The 12861-nt window shown below is 50.8% G+C and overlaps 1 protein-coding gene across 2 annotated transcripts in view; it reads left to right on the top strand.

Moving 5' to 3' along the window:
* LGR6 (leucine rich repeat containing G protein-coupled receptor 6) overlaps window positions 1–12861 on the top strand; it is a 133814-nt gene that overhangs the window by 115146 nt on the left and 5807 nt on the right. For both annotated transcript variants that reach the window (XM_051771656.1, XM_051771657.1), the window contains exons 12-16: window positions 2352–2417; window positions 4631–4702; window positions 6187–6258; window positions 6941–7066; window positions 9562–9722. In XM_051771656.1, the coding sequence (XP_051627616.1) occupies window positions 2352–2417; window positions 4631–4702; window positions 6187–6258; window positions 6941–7066; window positions 9562–9722 (497 nt within the window). The remainder of the gene's footprint in view (window positions 1–2351; window positions 2418–4630; window positions 4703–6186; window positions 6259–6940; window positions 7067–9561; window positions 9723–12861) is intronic.

Genomic DNA, 12861 nt, shown 5'->3' on the forward strand with positions numbered 1-12861 from the left:
TGCAGCCTTAGGGCAACAGGAGGCTTGCCTTTCAAGAGTCTTTATACAAGCAAGCTGAAAAAAACCCAAGTTTGTTCCAGGAAAGCAACAGGAGTGAATTCTTGATCACAGAAATTGGAAACAAGAGTGAAACATAAAAATAAAAATAAAAGAACACAACTTGTAACTTAGGAGATTACAGCCTTTTGGCTCCAGCTGTCCTTGTAGGGAAAATCTCTCAGCTTTAGACACCTGGACCAATTCAATGGATAACTTGCCACAAAAGCACAGCCTTTGGACTGGCCCAGGCTGTTTAGTCCCAGACCTCTGTTTAAGTTTGCAAGTTATCAGACTGTAAACCCTCACAGCAGAGCCTGTTTTTTGTGGCTGCCTGCTCCCCGTGGGAGAGTTTTATTGGGACACCCCACCTTTTTCCTTGTTCCTCTTCCCTAGTGAACTTTCCTGACGTTAATTGCATTGCTTTCAGAGCTTGGAGAGAGAGAGCATGTGGGCCAATGTTTGTGCGTGTTTACATCTCTCTTGCCCTTGAAATGTGTTGGTCTCCTGTCCCCACAGACCCCGTGGTGCTGTGCCAGCCCCTTGACAGTCCATCAGGTTGGCATTATGACTGTGACACACCTGGTCACAGACAACACAGTTAATGCTGCATTTCTGCCCTCCCACCATGGTGTGGGTTCTCTGCAGAGATCCTGTGTGGGGGCTCTAGGAGCAGGGGCAGAGGGTGGGCACTGAACCCAGCAAGCACAGGCAGGGTCACCTCTGTCGTCAGCCCAACACCATCCTGCTGCTTTCATCCAGAGCTTCTGCTCAGGGCACAGATTTCAGAGGATCATGGAACATCCTGAGCCGGGAGGAACCGACAAGGATTACGGAGTCCAACTCCTGGCCCTGCACAGGACACTCCAACAGTCCCACCCTGTGCCTCAGAGCATGGTCCAAACACTCTTTGAGCTCTGGAGGATTTGTCTTTCTTCTCAAGCAGAAATAGGTGAAACTCCCCTGAGCAGAGCTGAAGTCCCTCGATGCCATCAGCACCTCCATCCTGGTGTGTCCCCAGCAGAGCCTCAGTGCCTGAGGCTGCTCTGCTCGTAGATACTGGGCTTCATCTGGTTACCCTCACTCTGGAGGAACCCAAAATAACTCCTGGGGCTGGTTCTCCCCCCAGCACTGTTAGCTAAGCCACAGCCCTGTCAAGCCTAATGTACTGACACAGGGACCAGGGAAAAGTGACTGAAGCTAAGGCTCTTTCTTCACACCAGGTGAAGCCTCCAGAGCCAAGTACAAACCTTTTGTTTGCTTTTCCCTCCCTCCTCCTCTCCACCATGGAAAACTGCTGGTGAGGGGGTTGGCAAAAAAAAAAAAATAATTGAAATATTTTAGCAGCAACTTATTGGCAGAAAGATGGAAACCAAGTTTGGAAAGTCGGCAGAGAAGCCACATACAAAACTTTACCCTGGGGCAAATTTCCCTTGAACAACCACAAATCCAGTCTCTGCTGGTGGGGGAAAGAGCTGGGTTTAAACATTATTCCTTGCCCAGCCTGTTTCAGCTTCAATAAATTCTCATTAAGTTATGTCAGGATGGGTTTTCCTCTGACTATCAAGTCACTCTACTCTGGATGCTGATGTGACACTTGTCCATGAACCAGTGGGAGAGGAGTTTGTTGGGAACTACTTTCAACTGACAGCATTTAAAAGAATAGGGACCAAGGGACCAGACATTTTCACAGTCTGTAATGTCCTGAATCAAACCCTGCCAATGCCACAACCCCTTCCGTAGCCTTGGGAGAAAGCCAGGAAAGGTTGAATGGGGAGCAGGCAGTTGGTTTGGATGCCAGGAGGGAGCTGAGCAGCTGGCTGGCCAAAACCTCCCTGGCTCTGCAGGCACATCTGCAGCTTCTGTGAGCTTCCATCCACGGCAGCAGGACAGGAGCTCTGGCACAAATCTCTCTCTTCTTCACCCACAGAAAGTGGGGCTGTGCATGGCAGAAGGTGGCACAGTTGGGTTTCCCAGCTGACTTGGGGCTGGGGAGGACAAGCCCACCCCGGCTCCATCCATCCACAGCCTGGGCTGGAGGGAGCTGGGCTGGGGCTGGACGAGTGGGGAAACCACGGGGCAACCCTTACCTTGCACAGAGACACTCAGAGCCAGCACCAGGTGTGTGCAGAGTGGAGATCCCCCTCACCTGGAGTTGCCCAAAAGTGGAGATTCCCCTCACCTGGGGTTACAGTGCTCTGCAGCTGTGCAGAATGAAGTGAAGTCATCCTACCCTCCAACAGTACCTGCTTTGGGAGGGCTCAGGGGCACTGGTTTTTGATTCCTAACATTCCTGTCCTGTCCTTCCCCTGCAGAGAGCTGTCACACAACCAAATTGAAGAGCTGCCCAGTTTCCACCAGTGCCAGCGGCTGGAGGAGCTGTGAGTACAGAGATGTCCTCGCTTGCACCATGCTCTGGGGCAAAAGGGCTGTTTTGAGGAGAGAGGCAGTTCCCACACACAAAAATCAACCTTCACTAAGCACTGGGAAAGCTGGGCATTATAACTCACTGTTTGGACTGCAAACAGACCAGAGCTCCACTCTTTGCCCCTGTGCAAATACAGAATAAAATGTGTTCCCTGTGCCTAGGAGCTTAATTCACCCAAGTCCTTTCACAGGTCCCAGCCACAGCAAACAGAAGAAGGATGAGACAGCGCAGAATTCACTTCACTGACTTCAGTCCCACTAAGAGCTAATCAAGAATGGGGTTTATCTCTACCATAAATATCTTCTGCAACCTGGAAAAATAGATGTATAGGAGCAGAATCTCCATTTAAAAAAAAAATGCAGGAGAGATTGACCCTGCAGCATCCCAGCCTGGATGGCCAGACCAGCTCATCCAGCCTTAGCAAACTGGATACTAGGGTACTGTGAAATCACATGAAAATGAGAGTTACACAGACCCTGCTGCCTTTTATGGGAGCTGTGAGGACAGAGATAGAGCTGGCCATATTTTTATCTAAAGTACCCCCAGGAAAACGTTTGGAAAAAATAGGAAGTCCAACAAAAAAAAGACAAATGTTCAGAATTCCAAACCTGTAGTTTCATGCATTCTGCTAAAATTTCTTCTTACAAAATGTTACAATATGCCAAATTCAGACTTTACAATAATATAAAATCACAATAAATCTCTTTCAGGCTACTGAACTCAGAAGGATTATGCTTTAAATTAATATTTTCTTGAAAATTAATATTCGGTCCCTTAACCCCAAAATTATTGTCCTGTAAGCCCCACTCCCACCAGGCATCAACATTCCCACTGGTAAATACATTGGAAACCAGTCTGATGGTGCGTGGTGGTACAGCCTGGCACATAAACAACTCAGGTGTGCCTTTGCTCTGCTGTAACTGCCAGTGTGCAGGTTTTTACCTGCACCACACAGGCGATCCCTCACAGCTTAACATCCCTAAATTATTTTTCTCTACCTTGTTCCAGTACCCCTTCTGTCCAAACTCCACCTCTCCCACTCAGTCACCCCCAAATTTGTGCCCAGAGCTTCCAGTGGCCCCCAGCTGAAATCTTAGCTAGAGGTAGGAGCGATGCCAACCTGGCTGTGTTGGGGCACCAAGGGACCAGCAGCAGAGCAGGTAGGAGAGCCTCAAGTGCCCACCTTTGGAACAGGAACATGTGGCCAAATACCAGCTGAGATATTACAGCCACCATATGCAGGTCCCTGCGTGAGATAAGTCAAGGTTATTTCTGAGTCTAAAGGCAAGTTAACTACCCGAAAAATGCCCAGGGGAGCTGCTGTAGGTAGAGCACTAGGCAGTGGCCATCTCCCCTTCTAGAAGATCACAGATGGGGACACTAATTCCACAGGTCTGGGAATTCATGGTGGGCATCTTGTAGGAATCTTAATAATTATTCATCTTTGTTCCACACTAGAGAAAACTGAAACACTGAATGTTTCCCATGGGGTGCGTGGTTGGAGATGTCTCTTGGGGATGTGGGAAGCATGTAGGTCAGTCAGCAAAGTCTGTGTGAGCCCCCACCCTGCTCCTTCCCCTTCCCCAGGGGGTGCAGGAGGCTGCTGGAAAGGAGATGTGAAGGGATGAGGTACTTCATGTGTAGTTGTGGATGGTGGGTTCAACAAGACATTGGGATTTTTCTTCATGCAACACTGAGATGCCTTCAGCCCTCAAACCCCCTTCACCCTCACAAAGGCAAAGGGCAGCAGCACATGGTCCTTCCTGAAGGGTCACACAGAGCTCGTTGCTGTTCCCTGGCTCCAAGCTCTCCACTTTTGCTCTGGATGAAGCAGTTTGCAGCCTTAGGGCAGAGCAGAGTGGGAAGCCAGCATGTCTTTGGTGATAACAGGGCACCTTTAAACACTGCATATCAACAGTGCTTTGCTGAGCCATAATGGCATCAAAAGCAGAGGCTGCCTGAGCCCTGGAGCTGCCTGTATGAGAGAATGGCTCTGAGATGTTTTGCTACTCATCCCATTTAACTCTTAAAATAAGAGTAGGTCTCCTAAGTGCAAATAACAACTTCCACTGTGACAATCTGCATCTGCTGCACTGGGACAAAGATCCCTACAAAGCAGGAACGCTGCCTTCAGCTGTCTTCTCAAACCAGTTTCTGTTTTTCCAGTGGTCTCCAGCACAACAGGATCCACGAGATCAGAGCAGACACCTTTGTGCAGCTGATGGCCCTGCGCTCCATGCAAGTATTGTCTGGCAGGGGACTGGCTGGAGTCTTGCCAGGGGAAGGGGAACCGTGAACCCCGTCAGGCTGTGGGGAGTTCCAACCCTGCTCCCTCTGTCTCTGCTGGGAGGCTTTGCTATGGAGTCCCTCTGCCACTCCCCTTTAGAAAAGAAGAGGGCACAAACCACCCTTCTGGCTTCCCCTGTGCCTGCAGACCCTGCTGTAACTGCCCCCATTCCCTGCCCACACACCACACGCTGCAGCTCTGGCACGGCACAGCCCACATTGTGGACATGCCTCCTAAATTCAGCCAGGGACTCATGTCAGGGATTTACCACGGTGTACCTGAGCTCCTGCCCCCCTTGCCATACACAGGCTGATCCTGGGCCATGCAGTCCTGGAACATCCATGCAGAGCATCCTATTTGGTTTGAGACTTCCTTCCCACAAGCTCATGTTCGACGCACTAAGTGCACCCAAGCATGTGTGAGAGAGAGCGACCTCCTAAGTGCTTGGCACCTTTGACAGCTAGTAAGGCCCCGCAGGGCACTACTGTCCCTGTGACATCTGGAAAGAGCCCTGATGGTCTTTATTTGATGTTCTGTTAGGAAGTGAACTAAAATCACATGAAAGCTTTTCCCGTGGTGCAGCAATCTGTGTGTCATTTAATAGCCCAGCATCCCGAGGATCCATGAGTGTCACATACACCGTGTTTACAACTGCACAGGAACACTTACATGTTCTGTGTGACACTGCAGACATACATGGAAACACGAGCATTCTGCTGCCACCCTACAATCACACACACACAGCTGAGTGTGCAAGGTCAGCCATGACTTTGGGGTATATTCTGGTCCCTGTGGGAAGGATTCATCTCACCCGACTTCCCACACATTTGAGCAGGTACCCCTGACTCCCCTAGAGCAGGAGAGATGAATATATGGTATGAGATTGCTCACATAGTCAGCCTTAGGAGAAGAAATGCATCCTGATATGCTGGTTCCTCTCCCTGATGACAGAAGGAGCAGAGCCCAGTCACTGGGATGGAAGCAGAGCTTACTGATGGCACTCAGTGAATCCAAACTTGGCAGGAGACATTCTAAAATCATCTTGGTTCACCTTCCACAGCCCCCTGGCCCTATCTGTGCTTGCTACACCCAGCACTGTGACTGTGTTGGGAATGGTCTGGCACTAAGGCATGACCTGTCTACTGCTCTGAGGTTTAGCATGTCAGCATAAAATCCCCAAATTTACAGAAAATGAACCCAGAAAGGAACCTTTCCCATTGGTCTCAGTGGAGGAGCTCCTGCAAGGCAAACTCTTCTGCTCTTGCAAACCCAAACATTCTTGTCTCCAGGGAGCTGCAATGGGACAGAACTTGCTGCTGACCAAGGGGCTACAAGATCCCACATTTGATCCCACTGAGCCCCTTGGCCAGGCTGGTGTCAGCAGCTTCACTGCCCTGCTCTGCTCACTATTTACTGGTGTGTCCTTGCCTTGCAGAGACCTGAGTTGGAATTACATCCAGTTTATTCATCCGGAGGCCTTTGTGACCCTGCACTCACTCACCAAGTTGTAAGTCACAGGGATATTTCTTTCACAGTGGTCCATGGATGGGAGGTATCTGAGGACCTCAGACTGACTCCCTGGGCAAGCAGGACACCTGGGATTTAGATGCTGGAAGGCTGATGTGCTGAGGTGCATGTCTCAGCACTGATGTGGACAGACCAAATCCCAAGGTTTCCTATCAGTACCAAAGGGATGATGAAGTGCAGGAGTGGCCATCTTTAAGCTGCTCTCACCCTGAACACTTAAACTTCCATTTCATGATGCTTTCATACCTGCTTTAGATGTCTTTAGGGAAGATCAGCATGATGGACTGTTTCAGCAAGAGTCACTGCAGACCATCTGCTCTGGCTCTGGAGGGTCCTCAGTCCTCAGCCCCTCACTAAGACTTTGGGTATTTTATGGGCTGGGATCTGCAGTCATACCCAAACTATCATGGAGTGTATGTGTACAGAGATGAAGATACCAGGCAGAGCTTTCAGCACGGGCACTAATCCCACCCTCTCATTCTCCCAGGGATTGCAATCTCAATCTGTTTATCTCCAGAGGTTTCTGGCTCCCATGCAGCACCCAGCCCCATCTCAGCATCACACTGAGGGAGCAATTGAGACAGGCAGCTGAGGGTTTGGCTGAGGTACCACTGGCAGCAGAACCCTGACCATGGTCTCCCTCTCTGCTTTCCCTTCACCAGGGACTTAACTGACAACCAGCTGGTCACGCTGCCTCTGGATGGCTTGGCTGGACTGACCCATCTGAAGCTCCAAGGCAACCCAGCTCTCTCTGAGCCCTTCACCAAGGAGAGTTTCCCCAAAATGAGGTACTTGGGGTGTTGGCTCTTTCACTTCTGGCACTCAGCACAGCCTGTATTTGCCTAAAGCACTCAGCTTCCTGCTCTCCTTGTCTCTCTCATGCTTTCTCCATCCTTCCAGGCCAATGGGTAGAGGAAGCTTCATCTGCTGCTAATGCATCTCATCTTTTAACAGCTTCCACAGGAGAGTGGTGCTGTGCTCCCCAGCCCATCACCCCCACCCCAAACACACACACACACAAACATGCAGCGAGCCCAGCTCAGGGCTCCTCTCAATGGAAAACATTCCCAGAAGCAGTCCCAGCTAATGACATCCAGGTTTCCTTCTGTAAACTCTGTTTGTGTGGCCGTGTCTTGTCTGCTATGGATTAATGAGGAGCCTGGAGGGGTCAAACTGAGCAAGATGAGGCTGTGAAAGGCTCAGAACACAGTGCTGTGCTGCAGGCTCGGGCTCTCCTGACCCTCCTTTACAGGTGGGTCTCAGCCTGGCACCTGCCCTCAGGCTGAGGTGTCCGTGGTCCAAAGAACACAAATTCCCCTCAGGCAAAGTCATCTGTTCCTTGGGTCTCATGAGGAGTTCCCTTCAAGCCAAGTATGCATAAATTGATGCTTCCACTCATCCAGTATGAGTTCCCAAGGCTGGAGCTTCTCCAGTTCAGGCGCCTAGTGAAGGGACCATGAGCCACTGCACCAACACTGGGATTAATAGCTCAGGTCTGAGGAAAAGTATGGAGCTCTCACATCAGTCTGCCTCAGCAGTGGTGTCTGAAGGGCTTTCTCTTCTGACTTTTTTGGCTCATCATAGCTGGGATGTACTGCATGACTGGTTTCCAAATGGCAGGGGATTCCAGAAGCTTTTGGAGGGTTTCCTACACCCAAGATCATAGAATCACAGAATGATCTGGGTTGAAACAAAACATTAAAGCTCATCTCATTCCAACCCCCTCTAATTGGCAGGGACACCTTCCACTAGCCCAGGTTGCTCCTAGCCCTGTCCAACCTGGCCTTGGACACTTCCAAGGATGGGGCAGCCACAGCAACTCTGGGCAACCTCACCACCCTCATAGGAAAGAGTTTCTTCCCAATATCCCATCTAACCCTGCCCTCTGTTAGTGTGAAGCCATTCCCCCTTGTCCTGTCACTCCAGACCCTTGTCTCAAGTCCCTCTCCAGCTCTCTTGGAGCTCCTTTAGGCACTGGAAGGATCTTTAAGATCTCTCCAGAGCCTTCCCTTCTCCAGGTGAACACCCCCAGCTCTCCCAGCCTGTCTTTGGAGCAGAGGGGCTCCAGCCCTCGGAGCATCTCCGTGGCCTCTCCAGACCCACTCCAACAGGCACTCCCTTGTGCAGGGTGGGTCAAGTTCAGCACTTCCAGGGTGTTTCTCCTCTAAACTAGTTCCATTGGCAGCTGTGGAGCTGGTTTGGATTTGTACCAGAGAAACTGAGCCTGCAGCAGTGGTTCATTGAACCGTGCCAGGCGATGGACCCATTAACATTCCCTAAACTTTGGGGTACTGCCATTAAGTAGTCTTACTCTTGGGGCATATGTCTGGAGGAATCATCTGAGAACAATTCTTACCCTTCCTGGGAGGATCAGCACCTCCCTACCACCTTTCAATAATAGGCTCTAATTTGGAGCTTATAACAGGAAACAAGCTTGTATACAGAGTTTCCACAGCCTCATGGGGCTCAGGCAGAAATGTTTGGGAACATAAAACAAAAGCATATTTTTAGAATATAGAGTTTCACCATATTTACTGATCTTGTCAGAAGACCTTAATTGTCTGGAAAACCTGAGGTTCCTTTGCCTTCATCAGCAGTCTCCCTGACTTCCAGCAAAGCCAAAAATGCAGCTGCTGACAGACAGCCTGGTATTGTGTCCAGATGATGCTCAGCTGCTCTTGAATTAACCTTGTAATACATGCTATAATTAGCAACTAACAGTTTGACTCTCAAGTCGAAATCAGACATATTCAAACAACTTGTTTCACTTGAGAGACCTGAGAAATCCCTTCCTGAGCTGGCAGGAGGGAGCCACGCTCCTGGAACTGAAGTTTGAAGGTGTCTTTCTGACCCTCAACAACAAGCAAGGGGAACCTTGCTTTTGGGAAGCTTCTCACCTCGAAGGAAAGAAAGGATGCCCAGCAAAACATGGCCTCGTGGTAAAAATTGAAGACTGTGCATGTCTTGGGAAAGAGGGGCTAATTTAGTCTGGGGAAAACTGCAGACAGGTTTTTAGGAATGTCTTGATTTAGGAATGGTATTCTCCACTTCAGTACTCCTGCTCAAACCAGCAGAAGTGGGGCAGGGCAGAGACACCATGGGGTGCCTTGGGCGCACACTCTGTCCTACGTGGAGTCCTCTGCCACAGCACAGACCCTCGCCAGTGTAAAGGTCACCAGACAGACCAGCCTTTGTCACATGTGGAACTGAGCAAAAAGGGCAAAGCAATGGAGACTCAGATTGTGGAGGGGACACACCTTTAAGTTCTGCTCTCCCTCTGCAGAGTCCTGGAGGTCCCATACGCCTACCAGTGCTGTGCCTATGGCAGCTGCAGCAGCTTCTTCAAGGTGTCCAGCCAATGGGAGGGAGAAGACACGACTCCTGAGGAGGAGGATCCCCACAAGAGGACCATGGAATTGTTTCCAGGTCACGCCGATAATCACTGTGAGTAAAGTGGGCTGAGCAGTGATCAGTGCACAGGCAGGGCTGCGAGCTTGGGTGCAGTCCTGCATCTGCAGGAGTGCTCCCACCACCAGCCACGGAGTGACACCTGCCCCAGGGCAGGCAGACTGAGCCTTCTCCAATGCAGGTGGCCAATTGCTGTGAATGGGCTTCAGCTGGTGACCCTGTAGGGGAAAAAAAGCTGATCTGGCACATCCAAACCTTCACAGGGTAACCAAAGGACCTGGCAGTCCCCCACAGCACAGACACATTTGCCAGTTTGGCCTTGCTGGCTATGGAGGGAGGCTGCCCAAGGCACTGGAACGTGGCTGAGGCTACCTGGGGCAACTTCTGGGCTTGGTCAACTGCTTTTTGGGCAGTGTGGAGCCTTTGGCAGGACATCAGTATTTCTCTTTACAACATCTAGGGGAAGGGCTTCAGGATTAATCCAAGGAATAGAATGAAGTCAAAGACCTGGAGTGTGCAGCTGGCTGGAGGTAGGGAGACCTGTGTATGTGCTACTTTTGGGCACATCCCCTGATGCTACAGCAAAGGTCTGGGTTAGGTATGACAACAGGACACATTTGGGGAACACAATGAGCTCAGTACAGGTGCTGGCTGAAGCAGGGCAGAAAGGCCTCCAGAGTTGAGCAGAATTTTCTGTCCAAGACTCAGTTTATTCAGTGCTCCAGAGCTCAGTACTGCACAGACCTCCATGAAGCCAGTTCCAGGAGGCCAGCAGAGGACAGTGCAAGGCACACCTGCACTCACAGCCCCACAGCACAGCAGCAGCTCCAGCACAAAGCTGGTGTGATCCTGCTGCAAGGGAATCTCAGAGTAATGTGACGAAAAGCACGAGCCCCTTTGCTTCCTTCCTCTGTAACTGCTGGAGAGTGGAAACAGCATTTCAGAACACAGCTTGGATGCTGTATTTGTTTATATGTTTGTGTAAATACAGTGGCTACAGTGCATTTCTGAGGTCTGAGAGGGCTGAGACCCTGGAGAGCCCCTGATTCACTGAGCACCCAGCCATAGCCAGGGGCTCTGCTGTCTCCTCCCACATCCTGAGCAGGCAGGACTGGATGTGGAGACAGATATTGATCCAGAGCTGCTGGACTCTGTGTTACAGGCAGGATGACCAAGACCCTTTATGACACAGCCAGCGGGTGACTCACCAGCCCCCTGTTCTGCTCCTGCCCTGATCCTTCACAGACTAAGAATAGGCTTTAGACATGTAAAAAGTCCAGCCAGGGGCTGAACTGTGGTTCCTACTGGCCTGATGTGGCTCTGGGAAGCATGGTAGACTTGGTGGTAACACTGGGCAGACAGACCAGAGGAGCCATATGTCATGGTCATTGCTGCAGGAATTTCTTCTCGGCCGGGTCAGTTTTTCCATCATTAATGCAGCCCATGCTGTAACAGTCCTGGTGCAGATGGCTGTGGGGGTTGCCCAGCAAATTACAGCATCTGTGAAAAGATCTGTTTTGTGAACAGAGTCCACAGCACTGCTCACAGACCTGCTCTTGCTGGGTACCAAAGCCTTTGATGTCCCAAAGGATGCTCTCTCCGGGCCCTGTCAGCAGGCCAAAACCTACCACAGGCTCCCAGGCCTCCAAGCCAGTCTCAGCCTCATGGATGCTGTTTTCATGAGCTTTTGGGACCGGAGGGGAATGTTGACTGTTTCTAAGATGTGCCAGATGAGACTATTAGCAGCTTGTAAAGGCTCCCATTTTCAGATGTTAAAGCACTGGATTTGTCTTGAAATACCAAAGCACACAGGTGTGAGTGTGACATGCACAAGAACATGTTCCTATGATGTGCAGCTTCTGCAGATGACCCTCTGCACCACTCAGCAACCGGGTCTGTTCTTGGTCATGAGGGGTTTGTGGTATTGCTGTTTTACTTAATTAATCATTGCTTTATTTCTGTTCCCAGTTCTTCCTCTCTGATGGCCACTGGTGGTATTTAGCTGGGTTATATGAACCTTGTAACACTTCCTCATTAAAAAGGACAAAAGCTCCCAAACATTCCTTTCACGCAAGAGGGAAAGTGGTCTAGTTAAGAGAAAATAACTTGTGGCTCTGTCCTGGCAATGTACAGCCAGGCTCATCAGGGCACTCAGATGCTCTGGGAGAACTTGTGAGAGGGACAGGCACTGCTTCCAGCCAGCCCTTTGCTCTCAGCCTTGTGCAGCACTTCCAGGCCTTCCCAAAGGAGTCCACAGAACCTCACAGTCGGGTGGTGAAAGGCAGCCTGTCCCAGGCAGCCATGCAGGGACAAGAAATGGATCCCCAATGGCACATCCCTGCTCCAGCAGCCAGGCAGTTGCTCCTGCCCCCTGTCCTGCTCCTGCATCCAGCACTCAACCCTCAGCCAAGCCCAGCACCCAAGGGTCCATCCCACTCCAGCCACAGAGCAGGGCCATCTCATCTCTCTCTCATCCTCCCAGGGCCCCAGATGCCTGGGAACACACCAGACAACCACCCAAGTGTGTCCATTCACATCTGATTAATGGCCACCTGAGGCCCAAAGTAGTGTGGTCAGTGAATGACTCATCACTCTGTTACCTTGTGACAACAGATTTTTAAGGTCCCATTTCCAACATTTTTGGTGCTTGGGATATCATAGAATTGTAGAATGGTTTGGGTTGGAAGGGACCTTAAAGTTCATCTCGTTCCAATCCCCTGCCATGGGCAGGGACGCCTTCCACTAGCCCAGGTTGCTCCAAGCCCCATCCAACCTGGCCTTGAACACTTCCAGGGATGGGGCAGCCACAGCTTCTCCAGGCAACCTGTGCCAGGCCCTCATCCCCATAGGGAAGGATTTCTTCCTAATATCACATCTAACCCTGCCCTCTGGCAGTGGGAAGCCATTCCCCCTTGTCCTGTCACTCCAGACCCTTGTCCAAAGTTCCTCTCCAGCTTCCTTGGAGCTCCTTTAGGCACTGGAAGGGTCTCTAGGGTCTCCCTAGAGCCTTCTCTTCTCCAGGCTGGACAATCCCAACTGTCTCAGCCTCCTTGGATTCCAGTTGGCAGTGTTTAGCAGACACCCCCTGCCCCAAGTCTGTCCCCTGTGGCTGGGCAGGAGCCCAAAGGTGACTTGGGGTCCTGTCACACAGGACATCCCCCAGCAAACCCTGGCA

Source organism: Manacus candei, unplaced genomic scaffold (assembly GCF_025592945.1).
Source record: "Manacus candei isolate 608988 ecotype Guabito, Panama unplaced genomic scaffold, ASM2559294v1 h1tg000139l, whole genome shotgun sequence".
In the NCBI taxonomy this organism is placed as follows: Eukaryota; Metazoa; Chordata; class Aves; order Passeriformes; family Pipridae; genus Manacus; species Manacus candei.